The sequence below is a fragment of the Cheilinus undulatus genome, linkage group 5 (genome assembly GCF_018320785.1).
Source record: "Cheilinus undulatus linkage group 5, ASM1832078v1, whole genome shotgun sequence".
NCBI classification, from domain to species: Eukaryota; Metazoa; Chordata; class Actinopteri; order Labriformes; family Labridae; genus Cheilinus; species Cheilinus undulatus.
Window position 1 is genome coordinate 39,361,808 of NC_054869.1, and position 22,236 is coordinate 39,384,043.

The following is a 22,236-nucleotide window of genomic DNA, read 5'->3' on the forward strand; positions in this document are numbered from 1 at the left end:
TTTGTAGGGAGGGAATCGCCTCTAAATTTGAATGATCACATATACTTTGCACATACCTACATTCACTAATGGCTGCTGGGGGAAATCAGGGTGCATGCTTAAGTTTGGCCCACTGACTATATATAGAAACCTACTGTCTCTGTCTCCTCTTGTACAAAAGAGCAAAAATCCTGTAACTGGCACTGATTGTGCCCAAGACTTAATTCAGACCCAAATTAAGTGAATGGGAGCTGCAGAACAGTTGTCAAAGATAACCCAGGTAAAGTCCACAGCAGAATAGACTCTTATGACTATTCAAAGCAGACTTTATGGAAAGCTCAAAGACCGCATTTTTACTTTTCATTGCATTTCCCCTCATCTTTTCTCATCTAATCCAGTAGAGCTTACCGCGAGGAGCCACCTTTGTAAACAGAGCTGTCAATCATGCGGTTACTTCAGCTTTTTTTACATCAAATAAGTTTGTGGATCTCTAGAAGTCAGACACTACCTCACATCAAGACCCAGCCTCACTTGTGTGCTTCACACTTGTGCACTCTTGCCTGTTTCAGTACATAGAAGCCTTTAATGGATTTTGTGCAGTTTAATAGTTCCTGGACAGTGATAGCTTCTATAGTTTCCCACTTACTAGGGCTGAATGACATATCATTTTACAACCTTGATTGCAATGAACTCATGTGCATTAGCCGCATGTTACTCACAATGTTACCTGAAGCATGTCATGCTGCCATTTATGTGTTGTTTGGGGGCGCAGGTGACCAAGTGGTTAAGGCGCGCCCCATGTACGTGGACGACCCGGGTTTGAATCCGGCCTGGGGCTCTTTACAGCGTGTCTCTCCTCTGCTCTTGTCCCTGTTTCTGACTCTATCCACTGTCCTCCTCTATCAAATAAAGGCACAAAAATGCCAAAAATAAACCCTTAGAAAAAAAAAATGTGTTGTTTGATGAGAACCAGACCAGAGTTTTCTCCTATTATGTGTATTTTACACAAAAGTCTGTCTGCTATCACCATCAGCAGTCAGATAATGGATCACTGTGCAAGTAAAGCCTGTACATCTCTATACAGACAAATGATGCTGTTGGCATCACAGATACACCAGCGTGATGCTCCAGGCAGATGCTATATTTTGCAAGGCTACTTTCCCGCTATAAGCAGCATAGCAAATATGCCAATTGACCCTTGAACATCCACTGTCCAATCCTATGTCAGCAGCTGTAACTTTGCACAGGAGGTCTTCCAAGCTTTCAGCAGAAACTAGCACTGTGCTCACAGGAACTGCAGATCTGACAACTTCCTTGTACTATTTCAAACTTCAGTTCTTTGAGAATCTCAAAACAGGTTTGGCACCAAAAAATCTATGCATGAATCAATATCAAATCCAATTAAATTGTGAATTTCATGAAATCGGGATCTTTTGATTTGGAATTTAGTAGTTTCAGGGAATCAGTGGGGATACCCAGCCCTAGCTGTTTAATTTGAAATTTGTAAAAGTGTGTAGAAAACAATGTACTTATTGGGTATAATTTCCTTTAAAGAAAAAAACCCAGTTTTATAACATAGACTGAGGCCAACCTGCAGAGGGAGCTCCTAATACTTTGGCTTCTCTCCCAGCCGGTTATTGCTAGATCCATCTTAATATACAGTCTATGATTGGAGCCTGTTTATTTATTTTTAGTCTTTTTCCACAAACACTAGTTGAAATTCACAACATAAATTTTAAAATGAATTTTCAAAAGTATAATAACCTGTTTTTATTTCTACATTTACCCACCAGATACCTCAGAACTAATTAAAACACTAACAAAAAGTTACCGTGAGCATAACATTCATCAGTAAGCAATTAAATCTTGTTTTCTCTTGTTGCATTCAGCTCAAAGCCTGACCTTTACAACACGCTCACTGGGAAATAAACAAAAAATTGGTCTGTTTATCTGCCACAGTAAACAGCAGAGAGCATAAAATTAAGACTCTTGTATTACAAATAAGCCACCCTGTTCATTACTGTCCCTGATAGGTGTTGTTTTGAAACAATCTGTGTAGAATGAGACCCTTCAACAGCAAGAGATGGAAAAATCTGACACTATGTGGTTTAATAAAACAACTTTTTGCAAATGTTCGCATTGTCAACCTTAAGTCTCTCTCTATATATTTACTGTCTCCATCTCAGTGTGTCTTTTACTGTAGCACAACAGCAGGAGACATTTTGTTCATGCAACTTAACCAGCATGATTTAACATTTTATGTAGAAGGAGAGAGAGTGAGAGTCAGTATTAACAGCATGCGAGAATCAACACATGCATTAAACCCTAACATGCTTAACGACTGCATGCTGGGTAATACTGCACACATTTTTCAGCTGCAGGGCCGCAGATCAAGTCTCTACCAGCAGGAGGTGTTTGACGTTCTCTCTGTGAAAGAAGTGAAACTGTGGAATATTACTAGAGATCGATAGATATTCTTAATGTGTCATTTTTTTTTTTTTTATTTAACAAAAATGAATGTCAGGCACACCAAATCCTTGGAGTTGCAAAAAAAAAATCAGCATTTTATGTCAGCATAAAAAGTGAAAAGTATGTAGAGGAGAAAAAGGGTAAAGGCAGTTTTCAAATTTGTTACTTAAAGTAGGAAAAATTAGCTTTCCTACTTGGCTATTTAAAGGTCACACTTGACGGTGAAGAACAGGAATACTTATACTACATAGAGTCATGTGGATAAGTTTTGGGCATGTAGGGTGCTAACGGTTCATTACGGGGCCCAATGTGCCACAACCCCAGGGCTGGAGAGGGAGGACAGAGTCAAGCTTAACAAATGTTTTTTTGCAAAGCAGCCAAGGTAAAGACGGCATCTTTTTTGTCCAATCCTACTGCCAGTGGCGTGCACAGACTTTTTCAAGGGCAGGGGCAAAAAGAAAAAAAAAGGGCATAATGCCGGCGTTATGGCGCCATGGTGTTCTTGCCACTGAAGACGGAACTAAGTTTTGCGTGTTTTTGAGGGCACTTTAGACATGTTTATGTTATACAAATGGCACATTATATAGCCTTAAAACAGACCAACTGGACAGACTACTCAGGTTAGTTTGTAGTTAAAATCAGCATCCACAAGAACTGTGTATATTCAGTGTTGGACTGTGAAGAACACACAGAAATAAATGAATAAATAAATCCCTAGGGGGTCTGGAGGTCTTCCCCCAGAACATTTTCAATTAAGTAGATGCCATTTCCTGTATTCTGGTGCATTTTAACACCATATTAGCACCAGATAATCCAAACTGGTTCAGTGAGATATAGTTCTGGCTCAATATAGATCAAAAAAGGGCCCAACATAAAAGTCATTGCAACAGTAATGTTTCATAGTATATCTTGGTCCTACTTGTCTTCTGGAGTTTAGTGTGTTTTTTCCAACCAAGAGGGAAGTTTAGTGTGTTTTTCCAACCAGGAGGGCAATTTAGCAAGCGTTTTGGCTCTCGAGGGCACTTTAGCATGTTTTGGCTCCCAAAAGGGCATTTTAACGTGTGTTTTGGTTCCCAATAGGGCACTTTAGAGTGTGTTTTTGCTCCCAAGAGGGCACTTTAACACACATTTTGCCTCCCAAGAGGGCACTTTATTGTGCAATTTGGCTCCCAAGAGGGCACTTTAATACACGTTTTGGCGTTTTGGATATTTTATTCAAAATGATGGTATAGAAATGAGGGAAAGTTAAAGTACGACTAATGTTACAGTGCTTAAATTAGCTTTCAAAGTTAGCCTCGTGGAAAGCTAACAAGTTTGCAGCATGTCATCACAGCTAATCATCATGTGCCACATCATCGGAAGGCACAGGCCCAGAACACACCTGGTACCGTCACCAGAATCTGGCCAGGATTACTCCTGATCGCCTCTCCTGTGGAGGTATTCTGGGCACATTCAAATGGAAGGAGACCCTGAGGCAGACTAAGACCTTGCTGGAGGGAATATGTATTTCATCTGGCCTGGAAGCACCTTGAAAACCCTCAAGAGGAACTGGAAAATGTTGCAGTGGAGAGGAACGTCTGGGTTGACTTAGCTAACCTGCTGCCATCGTGACCTTGGGTAAATGGAAGAAGATGGATGGATGGATGACTGACTGGGGTTACAGTTCAGTTTTTACCTCAATTTTTGGGTCATGGTTCAGTACAGGTCTGGCTCAATGGTGAAGGAAAATATACCATTGGTATCAATGTCATTACCCCCTACATGGTCATGGGATATTTTCCTGACACTTCCTGCTGCACTCAAACATTGGTTTACCCTGAATTTCCATGGAAATCCAGATAAAAATGGGGTGATTTTTTCAAGCTCTGATGTTTAATGTTCTTAAAGCAGTTCACCCAGAACATTTTGGGGGAATTTGAAGCATGTCACAAATACATTATTGGGGTCTTTCAATCAAGAATATTCTCCAACATTTTTGTATTAAGTCCAATAATTCCCTTTAAGGCAAATATAAATGTGTTATGATAAATGGAAAATATTATTAGTCATATTATAATGCAGAATGTGTAAATCTAATTAGACTTTTGTCTCCATGGTAGATGGGAGGGGGTTATGGTGCATGGATGGACACATGCATGGAGGGCAGAAGCATGAAAGCAGGTTAAAACAGGATGTGGCTGAACTCCTAACAGTTGGACTTTATCCTATGAAAGCGATAAGAAAGTAGTGGACAGTGGGAGGGCTGCTGAGAAGTCTGGGAATGGAGAGAAAAAGAGGGATGGAAAAGGAAGCAACTGTGACTAAAACAAGAGAGCAGAGAGACTGGAAGAGAGAGAGACTTGCATTTAATGGAACCGCTGAGAGACGGTCTCTTTTCACAGTGGCACATCTCTGTGGCCTGAAAGAGAGCGCGAGAGGGACAGAGAGAAGCAAAGAGGGAGGATAGATGGAGCGATAGAGGGCCACAGTCAGGAGGGGAGGGCGTCCTAAAGTCGGGTCCACTTCACAGCAGCACAACAGAGTCGTTAGAGAGGGATAATGGATTAGGGGGATTCATAAAGAGAGGAAGAGAGGGAGCAGAAGAGAAGAAGAGGGCAGGAAAATGATGATAACGTTGGATTCCCAGCAGTGTGGCACAGCGGAAGCGGAGATAATGATGGAGGGAGAGACACATAGAGGGAAGTGGGAAGGGGAGTGCTGAATGTGAACGCAAATCACATCGAGAAAACTCAGCAGTAAGTAGCAAGAAGTGCAGAACGGCGAGAGCTGAGGGATGAAGGGATGAAACACAACAAGAGGGAGGAAGGGAGAGGAGAAACAATGGCTGCTCTCTATATGGTGCTATATCTCCCTCTATTTAACATACGGTTATGCAGATGGATAGATGCACAGCAGGGGAGCAAAGAAAGAGGAGGAGCAGAGAGTTAGATGAACAGAGAGAGGAATGTTTGGAGCAGCAGATGGAGAGATGAGAGTGTTGATCATGGCCTATGGCCCTCATTCAGTGTGTCTCTGAGTTTGTGTGTCTGCAATGTTTTCATACAGTGAAAACAAATAATTCACAGTGTGCGTATGTGTGGGAATGTGTATTTGCATTTCCCACAAAGTTCGCTCTAATTGAGAGACAGTAGTGCTCACGCTGACAGTGGGGCTGCATGCTAAGATAACACACACATTTGTGCGCACACCCAGAAAAACACAGTCTGTTTCTCCACAGCGTCTCTCTCCTCCCCTACTGGTGAGGACATTAATTAGAGGGAGAACACCAGAAAGCCAAAAAGAGTGAAAGAGGGAGAAATGGGGGAAGATTTGTGAAAGACAAAAACTCAAAGTGACACCAGAGTTGGGATTTTTTGACTGTTCTACTTTGGCTCAAACATTTTCAGCTGATACTCAGGAGATAGGACAGGGAGAGGAGGGAGACAGATGGATGGAGACAAAGACGCATCAATCAGGAAACAGGATGGAGGGAGATGATATCCACTATTAATCATTATCACCATTTTGGGCCTCCCAGGATTAGATAAACATGACTGATGGCCAGGGTTGTCACCATACCAGAATTTTAAACTTTAATTTGTTGCTAGTAAAAATCACAAGATATGGATATTTGGCTTGAAACCATGGCAACAAATGTTGGAGTCCTGGACACCCAATATGAGTTTTTTTTGTGTGTTTTTAATTACCAGATAGTACAGGCGAACGTGGTACCAAAATATCACCAATGTTTTATGCATTCTAGACGGAGTGTAGGAGTGTGAATAAGGTTTGATGGACTCATTCCTCTCCAATGCCCCTGTCTTGTGAAATGTTGGTGGTTGTTTAAAGTTTCAGTACTTAAGACACTATCATTATAATACCAGAGACTATAGTTTAAGAACGTGGTATCAAAAAGTATCAAACAGGATGTCATCAATATTCAGACAACTAATTGACTGCACATCAGTAGGTTTGTCCATATTATACATTAGCAACACAACTTCAGTGACAGCCTGCTATGCAAAGAACAGGTCAGACGTCAACAGATTATCTCTCACGTGCAAATACAAAGAAGAAACTGGGCACTTTTGCAATTTAGGGTGCAAAGGACTAATGTTTTAGTGTCAAACAGTGGAAGTGCAATCTGGAAAAGGCAAATACCCTCCTCTTTGTAGTTCATCAACACGGATTGGTCACTTCCACTGATTGGTGGGATGTGCAATAAACTAATTCTGCAAGAGACTTCTGCTGTATAACAGCCCATACATCATTTCTTTGTCCCTTTTACCATGACATTGCAACCTATCATGCTGTGTGTAGTAAGACCACTGCACACAGCATGATAGTAAAGCCACAAGCGAGGAGGCTAACAGTGCCTCATGTTGTAAAAAAAGACATGGTGATGAACTCTACCTCAATAATCTTGTGTGGTACTGAAATGACAAATCCTTTTAAAATATGCATTGAGATACACCCACACAAAGCTTTGAGGACTACCACTTGGTAAATGAAGGCGCAATATGGATCTAAAACCCTATTAATTCATTGTATAAACAGAGCAAAATGTATCACATAATATCAAAGAATTGGCCACTTAATTGGAGACTACTGACTTTCCCCATGACCCTGAACGGGGCAAGTGGTATAAATAATAAATGGGTGGATGTATTGACTTTTATAATGCACATGCTGATCACTGCTTTACCGTACAGTCTGGAATAAAAGTTGCAGTTTGAAAGGCAGTCTGTTTTGGAGGGGTCTCCCAGAGGAAAACAAGGTTTATACTATTTTCAATGTTTTCAGCAAAGCTGACAGCATGTATTTTCCCTGCAGCTGTCTGGCTCTTTTAGTGCCTGTTTTTGCTATGTGGAGTTTATATTCCAGCTACATATCAGTATGGGAGCTGAGCTCCAACCTATGAAATGTTGAAGCTTGTGAAGTATGGAGCTACAGCCTAAGTCATGCGGCCTACCTCTACTAGCCTAAATGAGGAACAATTTTTATAAGAACAGCACTTCACAAGGGTTATGTTCTTTACAGTATACCACTGTCCTCCTTAAATTTCACATTATGATCTGATAAATGGAGAAAAGCTATTAAAAAGTGCACCGCCAACCTGGACCATGTCATTATCTATCCCAGCACTCTTTGATCAGCACAAAATGGATGGGGTCAAAATTTTAATCGCATCAGGGAGAGTGCAGCGTGTGATGGTGGCAGATGCACTTGCGGTCATGACATTGCTTGTCCTTGACAAAGCTTTAGATAGATTATTATGCCATAAAAATTGCACTTCTAAGGCAAATGGGAAATGGACTTGTATAACACTATTACTAATCCCATTCACACACTGCTGACACTGCAACAGAACAAGTCACTGTCTTGCCAAAAGATACTCTGATATGTGCGATGGATCAAATCTCCAACCTTCTAGTTACCAGACAACCATCTCTGGGCCAACCAACCACTCAGTTTTCTGGTATATTAGATGCACCTTTTACAACACACAACCCAGTCTTTAAGATTGAAATAGAAAGGGTTTTAAAAGCTGTACGACTAAATTTACAGTATACAAGAACCAATCTGTTCCTAAACTTACACACACTAATCGACATTGATTAAGGGTGCACTCACAAAAAAGGAAGAAGAAATATAGAGAAGTGGGTCACAGCAATGGGACACTTTGTCATAACTGCTCACCTATGATAAAGCACATCATTGGAGCCTAGCCTTAAGGTGATTTGCTGAATTCAGGCGGCAAGTATAATAGTAAGGCTTAGTTTGATTAGCAAATTTAAATACATTCAAGAATATAGTGCATTGGAGTGAAAACAAAGCTCTACTGACTATATTTCATTGGGTTGAACATTATTTGGTAGAGGAGTTTTTTATTTATTTTGATTATACGTAAGACTCAACAGTGTGGTGCCCGATGTAAAAATCACATTATTTTTCTCCATGGAGATTTCATCAGTAGCATTTTAATCAGAAGTTTTTAAGTTTGGCTTACCATGAGCTACCTGAGGGTTTAACAATGATATATGCTCCTGCAGAAAAAAAAAAAGTTCATAAGATATCAAACTGTAGTCAAGAAAACCATATGGGTGATTTCTGCCACAAATACAACAATACCCACAACCCTTGAGTGTCACAGAGAACTCTAGAATAACTGTGATTAAAATCTGCAAATTTTTATGGCATACTAATCTAGAGATTTCAGAGAGGGGGGACAAGGCTCTGTCTGCCTGTCTGCTTTAAGTTTGTTAAAAATAGATTTACTCAAATCACGATAAAACACGTAGGAATAGTTCATGCAGAAATCTTGAAAATATATATATATACATATATATATATTGAGCATGCTTTTTTTTAAATGGAGCTTAGCTCTGCTCATTTAAATGTGGAAGTCCAGTGTAAAAAGTGCCGTAAAAAAACTAAATAATTGTGATTTATGATTAAAAAACCATATATGTTTATATGATTATCATTTTGGCAGTAAATTTACAGCCTTACTCTAGTCATTTTATATCTCTCTTCCTCCTACAAGGCTGCCTGCAGAAACATTCCCTCTCTCCTTCCTACACAGGTTACACGTCAGCAGAGATGCTTCCTTTGACTGCCAGCGTCTGTCGCCTGTTTGCACATTTCAATTACAGCAAAGTTCACAGTCCATTTGATAACTGAGGCCACTTCTGGCTCAAAAGGCTCAGCTTTACACCAAAGATGAACAAAAAACCACCCACTATGAATGGAGGATCACAGGCGTCGCAGTTTTTTTCGTTTTTAAATGTGATCTGCTGCAGATGCTCTCTGGCTGCCTGGGCAACACCTGAGGGTATGTAGGACCCTGAGCTTTGTCTGTAAGGCTGGCCTTAAAAAACTTCTCTTTTTAACAAGATGTTTTCTTTGAACTGCCAAAATATCCCCCCAGAACTTCTTGAGTCGTATCTTTCTTTATTCCTTCTTACAATTAGTGGTTCATGTGCACTTTGAGGTTTGTGCCTTTAATGAAATGGATCTACATTTAATCGCATCATTAATGCATTTACATGGATAATGCCATACAAATTCTCAGTCTCAGTAAGAAATGGTCACTTTAATTTGCTGTTGCTTTTATTCTCTCAGATATCCATAAAGCACTGTGTTTAATCCACTTTACAGGCTGTAATTTGAGGCACATAATCATCTTTGACGTAGATAACGTTTTAATTCCACATTTAAATGCCATGTGTCTGTTTCATGCAGTCTGTTTTGTTCTCAAACACATTATTCTCTCTCTGCTGGTTACCAATTATCCACAACAGTGAATGGAGTTTAACAGCACTTCAGCTTAGCCTGTTTTAACTTCTGTCTGAGGTTTGTACAACTTCTCCTCTGACCACACTCCCCACAGCTCATCCAAAGCGCTGCAGGCTGACTTGTTTTCTATCATCCTGAATTCTTGCACGTCAACCGCGTCATGCTCGACTGCCTGTGGTGGCTCATTCCAAATCCGAAACCTGGTGTACACGACTGCAAATGAGCGCGCATCCCCATCCCTCCGGGTAACGCCGTGTCCACGCTCCACACAGCAGCCAGTCAATGCCCTGCTCTCCGCTAATGTTGTGTGCTCGTCTCTCCTAATAATGTGACCTGGTAATCACTCATCCCAGCCTTGACTCCCCTCCCTCCTGGCTCTGAAAAATATTAGAATGACCTTCCCAGAACAGCCAGGGCCAAAGAGTAACCCAAGTGAAGCTGAAAATTAATCTCCTTAGGAAACATTTCACATCCTCTTTAAATCATATCCTCTCTCCCACGGCTCTCCTGCACACACGACTTACATACTTCATTCAATTTTGAGCTCTTTAAAAACTTTGGTCTGATGACCTGCTCAGTCCTGCTTTTGTCCAGTTCCATTGGAAACAATGGTACATTTGCAGCACTGGCAAAATTCATGTTAAAAAATAAAAACTGGTATAAAGCATATAAGTATGATAAAGCTGTTACTGGGTTATAAAACTGAGAAAAATCATATTTTTTTGTACTATTTTTATCTTGACATTTTCTATCAATTGGTAAAATGTATCACTGAATGACCAGTGAAAAATAAGTGACTATGATTCATGCTTCAAAGGTTATTTAACTTTGGATGAAACAGTTCTTTCCTCCTCATATACCACACCACAAGTCTCAAAGGGTTAATGTTACTGTGGAAACCAATGTAGCTACATTAGCTTTAGCTAAAGCCAAGAGAGCTAGAGTGAGCCATTTTTTGCTGAACTTTTTCTGAAGTGTATCTAGCTTTAGCAAATGTAGCATTATTGGCTTTAGCCCTAGCTACATAGCTACATTATCTACAAGCTGTAGATTTTGTAGCTTACGTAGCTTCATTAGCTTTAGCCTTAGCTACATTAGTTGTGTTAGAGTGTTTTCATGGAGGACAAGCTTTTTTTCCCTGACAGCAGACTGTTATTAATCAGGTTTTAGGCTTTTAACTTTTGGTATCCTAACCATTACCTAACCCTTACCCTAACCTTAATTGGGAGTTTGGTCCGACTTTATTTCAGAAGTTTAATTGTGTATTCCTGTTCTGACAGAGGCAGTGTCTTACAATGGTGGTCTGCAAGGGATGAGAGCTGAAGTCTACAGCCAGACTGTCTTGCATCCCTAGGAAATTCATTGTTATTTTTTTATCCATTTGACCAACCACCAACTATACAGCCCCAGAACAAAAGAAGGATCACTGAAATTTATGCAGAAAAATGAACAAAGTGTTGCATTTTTACTAGTGAAGCATTAAAATTAAAGAAGCAGTTCACCATAATTTGCCTACAGTGTCATTTCCTTTTAAAATCCCAAATCAAATCGTGATAAACTGTTTCATGAGCCCAGCATCACCATTGTATTGATTCTTAAGTTCAATGTATTGTTGCATCCCAATTGATTTGTACACAGATGTGGTTTTAGTAATTTGGAGCCCCAAAACTATGACCAATGTAAGCCCTTTCCAAATTTGCTTAACTCATTCATAACAAAAACAAAACTTTTTGTCGCATCTCTTGTTACATAAAGCTACAGAACAATTACAGCATATACTCGAGTGTCAGCAATCATTTGTTCAGTGGTGAATTTGGCAATTTTGGGGCCCCAGGTGATCACAGGCCGGGGCTCTCCACATCCATTGCTTTCCCCCTTTATAAATTCTTATTTATCAAAGAAAGTTCTTATTGTATTTTGATGTAAAACTAACTAAAATGACTATTAGGCAATGTATAGACATGTCCAGGTAGATTAAAAATAATGATAATAATAATAAAATAAAAAAAAACTCTAAATGACATCTGATAACCAAATGACATCAGAGCTATTTTATACTAAATTTAAATGTAAATCTTGATAACAAATGACAATTCACAAATAAATAAATAAAAAAAAAACGTTGTTCAATTTTGGATGTTTATTTTCTTTGTGTCATTTTTTAATTACCATCACAAAGTTGCCAAATACATATTCTTATAATATATTTTCATAGCATTTAAATGACTTGTTTTCTGTGTTTTTTTCAATGAAAAAGTATGAAAAGGTACCGTAATTTGAACAGATATTTACATTTTATCATCTTAAGCTAGCCTCTAGTGGTCTGGAACCCCAGGTAATATCCTACCTTTTTGCCTATGGTAAAGTCAGCCTCTGCACCTCTTACATAAGTAACATTTGGAACTCTACACACCTCCAAAGTTTAACATGACTCAAGACGAAGTGTTCCTTATAAAAAAAAACTATATGTGACCATGAAAAGATCAGATTTTTTTATATAGTCTGTGATTTTACCACACAGTAATTCACTATTCTATCAACAGGATATTCATTTATAGATATCTTGCTTTAATTTTGAGGCTTTTGTGGAGCTTGAACTTGATAGGGGTCCTGAAGTCCTTCCCAGTAAATGTCTTTGACCATCAAACCCTATTTTTATGCTATTTTAAGCACCCTGAGTACCTCATTTACTCTCTTAATACTCATCTTCATTACTGAAATAATTCCAGACTAATACCTCATATTGGATGCTCACTTCTAATGACTTTATCTTGAGGCCCTCTGGTGCACAATGCCCTAGGCAGTTGCCTGCCTTTGCCTTATGATAAAACCACCTATGCTTTTATGTAACACAGAAACCTATGTGCTGCCAGTGCAGATTTTGATTTTCAACAGCTTACTTTTCATCTATTGTACCAGAGCCAACATGACCTTCAGTGGGTTTTATCACACTTTAAAGTATGCACAACTTCTTGTCATGTTGGCTGATGTGCTGTCTGGCCTTGGTCTGATGGAGTGTGCTGTATATCTACTTTTACACCCTTTACCTGGTGCTTGATTGCAAAGTTGGCATGGTATGAATTTATGTTCAATCTCCTTTTTGCCTGTTTTCCAAAGATTAAAGGTAACATATCAGTGTTTGGCAGCACCAGTGTTTCAGATTCTGAGCCAAGGATGGTATATATGCATGCTGGCTTGTGATTCTCATTTTCTACTGCAAATCATTATGTTATTTCTGTGATCAACTCTGCTTTTTTTTTTAGTTTGCATTATATTCCCCCCCTTTTAAGTTGTTTGTTGAGGTGTTTTTTTTTTGTTGGAGGGGATACTGAATTAGGTCCTGTGTCCACTAATGGTGCTTTTTGTGTGGAAATGCTCACAACCTCAGTTTCAGAGCACCTCTCAATGGCCCTTAAACAGTGAGGCACACTCATCATAGATTCAACCATTTATAGCAAAATGCATGCACAGCTTTGCTTTGCAATGAAGGCTCTGCTCTAAAGATTCTCCCTGGCCAAGGCAGCATGGTTTAGCCATATAGAGAGTCCAGAGCTAGAAACCTCCATAAGGGTGTACTCAAACTTCTAGGCTAGAAGGGAGAAGGCGAGGAGCAGTAAAGCTTTGCTAGCAGCAGAGCGTGGAATCAAGAATGTAGCAGGAATCAGTCAGAGGGAAGTCATGTTTAAATTGACCACCTCATCATTTTCTGAGGTGGAAAAAGTATTTTTGGGCTTTCCATGCCTTTATTTGATGGGAGGAGGACAGTGGATAGAGCTGGAAATGGGATAGAGTGGGGAGAGACATGGGCCACAGGCTGGATTCGAACCTGGGCCCCGTGCGTACATGGGTGGTGCTGTAGACCGCTAGGCCATCTGCACGACCCAAAGTACAGAATTATTGTACTCAACTAAAAGTACTGGTCTGTAAATCTACTCAAATAAAAGAAAGAAGTATTTCATTTAATGTTTTCTTTAAGTACTGTGTAGATACTGAGGAGTTGGGGGTGGAGTCTTCCATGTATGCCCTTGGGCAGAGTGTTTTGATGTGTTTTAGATTTTTTTGTATGTATTTATAGATGTGTTTAGTTGTGTTTAGATGTTGCCAGTGAACAGTGCACCGTGAACTACTGTTTATGATGTTGAACACCTCTGCACCATGAGTGTAGTTATCCACTAGTTTGGTTTCTTCCTGCCTGTGGTAGGTCATGGTCTAAAATAAAGGAGGTGTGAAGATTTTTAACTCAGAGTTTTTTAGCTCTGCATCTGTCTTTTTTACTCTGTTGTTGCTGTGAAACACTTTGCCACAGTTGTTCAATGCAAGATGTCAATCTTTCTTAAGTATGAGAAGTTGTGAACTGAGTGAACAATAGAAATAAGTAGCTTAAAATATAGAATTATGCAAACTCAGAAAAAGTGTGAAATTTAACACTATGGATTGAAATGACACTGATGATTTTTCTGTGTACAGTGTTGGAATAACTTTAAAAATAACACTCTGAACAGTGCTAAATTAACACTCAAAATAGTGGACATATATAAACACTTTTTAGTGTAAGATTTAGCCCTCAGTGTTAATTTATCACTGGCAATTTGGCTGTGTATATGCACTATGTGTCATTTAGGAGCACCTAAAGTCACAGGTGGGGCCCCTAACACACCTGATAACTTCACTCATGGTGCAAATGCACTGAACAACAAAAACATCAAAAATCCTGGTTGAGAATGGTAGGAAATAATTTAATACTGATGTATTTTCAGTTTAGCTTAATCATCAAGGAATAGAGGAGTGCTAATTGGCTAACATTAACCGGCTCATGAGACTTACATCAGTATAAGGATCACTGCCAGCTGTCACTTTCAGTCAGTGCTCATGTAGCAGTAATATTAGTTAAAGGCAGCCTTATTTTGTTCTCGTTGAGACAATATTTTCGGCAGGATCAGGAGAAGTTTATCCTTTTGTTCCCTAAAGGGACAGCAGAGCCTCAAACAGCATTAATCCATGATCTCCTCCTCCTAAAGTGTCTTTCTCTGATGGGATTCTGCAGAAGAACAACCAAAGTGTGCCTCCTCATTAGTTTGTCATTTAGAAAACAGAAAAATGTAAGAATGGATACAGGTGATTTCTCCCTAGCATGCAGCAACCTTTCGTATGTGCTAGGCGCATGATGTCACATGAGAGCTATGCCAACGCTACTATCAGATGTCTTAACTTTGATTGGTCAGTCAGTCTGTGAGTGTTCCCAAAAGTTGAACTGTTTTAAAATGCCAGACTTCCAGCAAGAAATAGCTGATACTGAGGGCAATTTTGGACAGTGAGCATTGAAAACATGAATTGCATTGGGGTTTTTCGTTGAAAATAGGCACTGCCAGCACAACAGATGACACTAGTTGCCACAGGCCTTTACTGACAAGTAACAAAACGTGTTCTCATAAAGCTGTTTGTCTTTTTATTCCTCAGGAATGGTCAACAAACAGGACGATTTTGTCCATCGCAGTGCTTTTACCCCTTCCATTTCTCACTCTCTCTCCCAGAGACCAATTAGATAAAGTCTAGAGAGTGCAGGCATCTTCCCCACTATCCCCATTGCCTCTTTTGTTTCCTTCTTGCGTCTCTTCCTCTATTTGCTCTCGTACCGCCAACAAAAACAAGCACTGGTCTGAGAGACCCACTGGTTAAGTCGAAAAGTCAACTTTTTTGGTATCCTGACTGGCATGACAAGCCACAAAAAAGGAAGTATACAGGTTTGAGAATGACAGCAGGAATTGAAGTAACAAGAGGAGCATATAAAAAAAGGAGAGAAGATGGGATGAGTGGAGGAAGAGAGAAAGATGGTGGAGAGCAGGGACAAAAGGTCGCACAACAAGAGTTGAAAGGGAGAAAAAATGAAAGTACAAGAAAGGAGAAGTGGATAGGAAGGAAAGGGAGAGACAGGTGGAGGACAAGAAAAGATAAGAGTTGAGAGAAATCACAGTAATCCCTCCGCACCTCCCTCTCTCTCCTTTCACCCTCGCTTTCCCTCGCAGTCAAAGTGACTCAGCCAAAAGCAAAATTTCAGCATCATGTTTGACTTTTTGCTCTCATCACTTGTCTGCAGCTTCTTCCTGCTGTGGCTCTGTGTGTGTCTTTGCATTTGAATGAATTTTCCCTGAGGTGAAGTGAAAAGTTTGGGACATTAAAGAGGTGTTACAGGAGCAATAGAGCTGCTGCATGAACACCGGATGTTAGGTGTGGGAGTGTTTTAAGTTCTTACCAATTACTTCTTCAGATTTTTAAAACATCTTTTTCAAATTACCTCTGATTTTCAGGAACTCCTCCTCATGTATTCACAGATGTATTTCATCAGCTCTTCATGGCAGGGGTAGCCCTGCCCAAATAAATGTCTGGGACCCTAACAGGCCCTGTGACCCAGTGAATCGACAACTTTAACACATATCTGCATCAGATCCACAGTGTTGGTGCTAACCTTTTTGGCTATAATGCATCTATTTTTTCCTGGCTTGCATTGGATTTTGACGCTGAGTGGATAAAAGTGGGTCCCCAAGCTTTTCTTGAGGTGAAATAAGCAAGCCAGCTCCCTCCTTATTTTTCTTTTTGGGAGGTCCTGGCATGGCACTAGAGAGTCCAAAATTACCTGCCTAAAAGCTAAGTTTAAAGGACCAACCCACAACATTAAGTTTATAAAAACAGGGTCGTACAATAGACGTTTCATTTTTGCTCTTAAAAAGATTACTAATTAGGTTATTTATTTAGAGAAATGCTCCTGTTTAAAGCCAAATCACTCTATCTACGAAAATTTTAAAGCAAATCTGCCAAAATTTCAAATCAAATTTCTCCTTTAAATTTCACAGAAATACCCCTAAATTCAATTCAATTCCCTAAAATATACAAAAATATTCTCCAAGATTTAATGAAAATGGAAATATTCCCATTTCCATAAAATTAGAGAAATCTCAAAGGACACCATGCCAACCAAGTCCCTCCAAATTCCTAGAAATAAAATAAAAAAATATTCCAAGTGTCCTTTAGAATACCTAAAGATTTCAATGCCAAAAAAAAAGGATTCAAACATAATTCCTAAAAAAAAAACATATTTGTTTCTCAGATTTACACAATAATGCCTAAAAATTTCCAAATAAACTCCCTCCAACATCCACTAAATTTTCCACATTTCTATGAAAATACACACAAATTTCAGAGCAAAATCCTTCTAATAAAATTCTGTTAAATATACAATTATTAATTATCCCAGATTTTCCATAAAAACACATACAAATTTTTAAAAAGAATCTTGAAAATTTTAAAACAAATTCCCCAAAATCTCAAAGCAATTTTCTCCTAAAGTATCAAAGGGAAATTCTCCTAAATTCAAAGCAAATTCCCCAAAATATATAAAAAACATTTTTCAAGGTTCAATAAAAATGACAATAATCCCAAACTTCCAACGAAATTCCCTGACATTTCCAGAAAATTCAAGAAAACTCAAACAACACCCTGCCAACCAATTCCCTCCAAAATATCCTTTGAGGATACCTAAAGATTTCAACGCAGAAAATAGGATTCTAACATAAAAAATATATATATATAAATATCCCAAATGTAAAAGAAAATGCGTGAAAAGTGCCAAACAAACTCCCCACAACATCCTTTACATTTTCTACATTTTTATGAAAATACACACAAATTTTAGAGCCAAAAACATCTAATGAAGATATAAAATATACAAAATAACTCAAAACTTCTATGATTTTCAAGGTACAATTCTTCAAAATTTTTGAACAAATCCCCAAAATCTCAAAGCAAATTTCTCCTAAAATTTCAAAGGAAATTCCCCTAAATTCAAAGTAAATTCCCACTTATGTCTCAAATCAAATTCCCCAAAATGTACAAAAATTTTCCACAAGCTTCCAAGTAAATTAAAAAAAAAAAAAAAAAAAAAAAAATCCCCCATCCTAACATTTCCACGAGATTTTAGGAATTTTATAGGGCACATTGCCTCCCAATTCCCTAAAAAATAAAATATATACTTTCCAAGTTTCCCAATTAAATAAAAATCCCCCCCAAATTGAAATAAAATACCTAAAAATTACAAATACATTTCCCTGATTTACATAAAAATGTCCCAAATTTCCCTGAAAATACTCAAAAATTTCAGTGCAGGAAACTTCCAATGAAACTATTGAAAATACACAAAGATATTTTTATATTTCCACTGAAATACTTGAAAATTTCCAAAAAATATCTCCCCAAATCTTTTAAAATTCCCCTAGTATTTAAAGAGAATTACTTATACTTCACAGGACATTTCAGACTGTTTTGTAAATTATGACTATTTTGTAGGAAAGCCAGAAAGTAATGTCCTCGCATGTGCATGCAGGGTCTTAACTCCTTTTTTTTTTTTTTTTTTTTTTTAACTGACGGGATGCAGTGAAGCCACGCTAGAAGTGACTCTGTCACACTATTCAGTATACATACACCCAGCAAAGACACATGAAGACACGTACGCACAAAGAAGGAACCCAGTCATGATGAATTAGATACATTCTCTGCTCTCTTTTTCTCCCTAATGATGCCATGACTAAAATGTTAATTACAGCTTAAAAGAGAAACGATTGTGAATATCAAACAGCAATTAGCATGTATCATCATCATCATTACCACCATTAGCTGCAGCACAAGATGGAGGATTATTTACCAAACGGAGGAATGCTCATCAGCAGCTTATTCAGGGTCTGAAATGTTTCAAAGGCAGCTTTAGAAACACAAAAAACCAACAAAAATAATCATTCCCCTCTAAATTTGCATAATTAATGTAGCTTAAAACATTAACTATTACGAGTCCTGGAGCATGATAGCAAGAGCAGGCTGTGCTCAGTGGAAGATAGCAGATATTTATTTATTATGCTTCAAGACACATGCACATCCACACAGACACAAACAACAACAATGAGCATGGATCTGACCACATTTGGTGAATGCTAAATGAAACACAAACGGCTGTGGTATCCAGAAATAATGCCCAAACACTTTAATGTGATCTTTTTTATTCCCTCCTCCTTTTGCCCTTTCCTCTCCTCGTCATGGCTCCGTTCCTGCACTGATGAAGTCTAAAGCCTTCTCTGGGTGTCAATTGTCTGATCTCCAGACCGGAGCACAGCCCCACGGATTCTGGACAATCTTTGGGTAGATAACTAGGATCAGGTCATTATCCTCCGCTCAGTCCATGTGGAATAAAATCCTCTGCTCCCATTTCTTTTCATTTGCCTATTCTGCTCCAAAACGAAAGGTCACTCCACACTTATGTTACTCAGAGGACAATATCACATTTCAGATGCTGGGTATCTTTAGCAATCATATTTCCCCTCAATGCTTCCCTGCCCTCTCATATTTCAGGGTTCATAAACCTTTCTAGTTTGTTACAGCTGCAGTAAATTCTGTATTAAAAGAAAAAAGCTGGGACGTCACTATAAAATGTGTATGAAAACACAACACAGTTACTTGCAAATCTTTTTAAAACTTAAAAATGTAACTGAATACAGCTTGAAGACAATATATTTGATGTTCAACAGATAAAGTTTATCAGGTAGATTTAGGGGTGCACCGATTGCAATTTTCTGGCCGATCACCGATCACCAATCTTTAAAAAGCCTGACCTGCCGATTCCGATTTTGGTCGATACCGATTTTTTTTTTTTTTATAACTGACAGCATACACCTTCAATGTTCCAATCTTATTTTATTGAAAACCATTGAAATATACCTGTGAAACAATACAAACTTGTTCTTCTAACCTCACATGAGGTAGTTCTCTCAAATATAAATGAAAAGTTTAGAGCATTGCTGTCCAAACTACTAAACTATATCAGTTCCTTTTGTCTTTCATTTTTCAAATTTTAGTAGGTAGAGGTAGATAAGATTGGTGGACAAGATTGGTTTCATATGTAAGGATCCGCCGATCACCGATCCCCCAAAATTAAGGAAATAGGCGCCAATCGATCGGCCAGCTAATCGATCGGTGCACCCCTAGTAAGATTCTTTGGTAGCAGGTGAGAATATCATGATTTAGCATAAATGATATGACGTTCTCCACTTTATATTAAAAAAAAAGAAAACTGCATGTCCATCAGACAAACATTTTGTGAACAACATTTCTGATACCCAAAGATTATGAGAATCCTGAGAAATCTCTGCACTTCAGAAACAAGGCCGAAAAACCACCACTGAATGCCCAGGTCAATGGAAATCGCTCAGATGGCATTGAATTGAAACCTAGCATCATTCTGTGGTGGATATTACAACTTGGGCTTGGGAAAACCTTTGAAAACCAGTGTGAGTTAACAAAGGTTTTCTGTAGCCTGATGAGTCCACATTTGTGTAAATGTCTGTCTAACTCACACAATCAAATGTCGACAAGCGTTTGCCAAAAGTCATGTGGGAGACTCCATGTGAGTTTCACTTGACATTTTTTGTCAAAAGAGTAAATTAAACTGATCATGGTTGATTTAAAAAATCAGTAAAGAGTAAAACATCCAAGGGGGTGAATACTTTTTATAGATACTGTATACTTCCATCAAGATGACCTCTTTCTCAGGGACCTCCCTGCTTATTTCAGCAAGACAATACCAGGGCACATTCTGCACGAGTCACAACAGCATGGCTTCACATAAAAAGAGTGCAGGTACTAGACTGGCATGTAAGCAGTCTGATCTCTTATTTAATTTATATGTCACATTATGAAGTGCAAACTATGGAAAACACACAGATGAGCAACTCAAGATGCACATCAAGATAGAGTTGAAAAATGTCCACTTTCAAAGCTTCCACAATGACCGTCTTCAGACACTTACAAAGTGTTATTAGGAGAAAAGAGGATGAGGTAAACATACTCCTGTCCCAGTGTTTTTGGAACACATTGCAGGCGTCAAATTCAGATGCTTGCAACATGTTGCATATTGTGTATAGGTACAGAAATTCTCAAGTAAAGTCAAAATATTCAAAAAATGAATGTAAGTTTGCTTTGTTACTGTCCACTGCTGCATGTATTTGGTACTACATTTGTATAAATGGCTGGTAAGTTTCTCTAAGAACCTAACTTTACTGCTCTGCAACCTGTCTTAGCAGGGACACACAGGACAAATGTTTAAAGCCTTTTACTTGCTCTTTGCTAAGTGTTAAGGTTCAAAGACAGTGTGTGGATTTTGCCACATCACATGTTTGCAGGACCTCTGGGACAGCAGGGTGCTATGCACGACACAGCCGGAGCCTAAATCCTCAGTTTGAGATTCTGGGTTGGATTGTTATACAGAATCTACTCTGATTAAGGTAAAAACAGTCTAGTATTCTGTGTCCACTGGGAAGGTAAGAACATAGTCAGTGACTTCAGTGAATTATATCTCTGATAATGTGTAGGACAGTTTCTCATTAATATTCAGGAATAACTCTGAAGAAAAGCCCAACACATAAGAGACAGAAAACAAAGCCACTAATGTGTTGCATTTAAATGAAAAATGGTATACTACCACTGAGTACTGTTGTGAACACTGCTTGCTTTTTTAATGTGTTTCTCCACATGAATGCTTCTCTTCCTTACCTTGCTGTACAAAGGAGCCATACACGAACCACATGGAGTTGTACAGAGTAGTGGACGACACAGAGCCCATGGGTAGTCGGGGCGGGTTGAGCCAGTTGAGTAAGTACACCAGGATGCCAATGAGGAGCACGGTGCCCGCGATACACGCCCACAGCGACAGGTCGAAGGGTGCCAGGCAGGCGAACATGTCCACGGTGCGCTCAGCCTTGCGCAGCAGAACGCCTACAGAATAATCCATGTAGCGTGTGGTGAAGTCCACGACGCTCTCTCGCTCAGGCGTGATGGTCAGGGCAGAAAGTCCCACGTCGGCTCGCTGCAGGAGGCAGAGGGCAAGAGAGGACGATGAAGTATACACACGGTAAAAATGTGTAGGAGGGGAACAGTTGAAAATGTAGACCTCAGTGCCGAGAGACAGGTAAGTACAACAATCTTAAATCATATATTTTAATCCAAATAAACTCTACCACCAGCTGCTAACATCTGTCCAGCTGGTATATAAAGATTTATTTTTGTTTCTGTTAGCACAACTTTGGATCATCACAGGTATTGTTTTAATTCAGTCTCATCGTGATTCAACCATTTACAGCAAAGTGGATGTACATTTTTTTTTTTGGCAGTGCCCAGGAAATGCCCCCCCTGGATTAGCCAAGCAGCATGCTCTGACTTTCCAGGGAGTACAGTGCAGGAAACCCTCTAACAGATAGATACATGAATGACAGTGCATTTCAAATATGATGATAAGAAATTTACTTTGGCAGCAATCCACTCCCTAGCAGCACAAAAGTCAACATGAGGGTAAAAAGAGAGCTTTAGGCTAGAAAGGAGGGAAATGAAGGGCTGGAGGTGAAGCTCTGCCGGCGGCATCACAGTGTGATCGACATTTGTGAAGCAGTATTTCGTGAGAAGGACTCCATATTTAAATGG

At 39.1% G+C, this 22,236-nt stretch overlaps 1 protein-coding gene across 2 annotated transcripts in view; it reads right to left on the bottom strand.

Annotated features, from left to right (window-relative positions):
* Positions 1–22,236, bottom strand: part of grid2 (glutamate receptor, ionotropic, delta 2) — a 923,745-nt gene that overhangs the window by 171,519 nt on the left and 729,990 nt on the right. For both annotated transcript variants that reach the window (XM_041786464.1, XM_041786465.1), the window contains exon 11: positions 21,313–21,625. In XM_041786464.1, the coding sequence (XP_041642398.1) occupies positions 21,313–21,625 (313 nt within the window). The remainder of the gene's footprint in view (positions 1–21,312; positions 21,626–22,236) is intronic.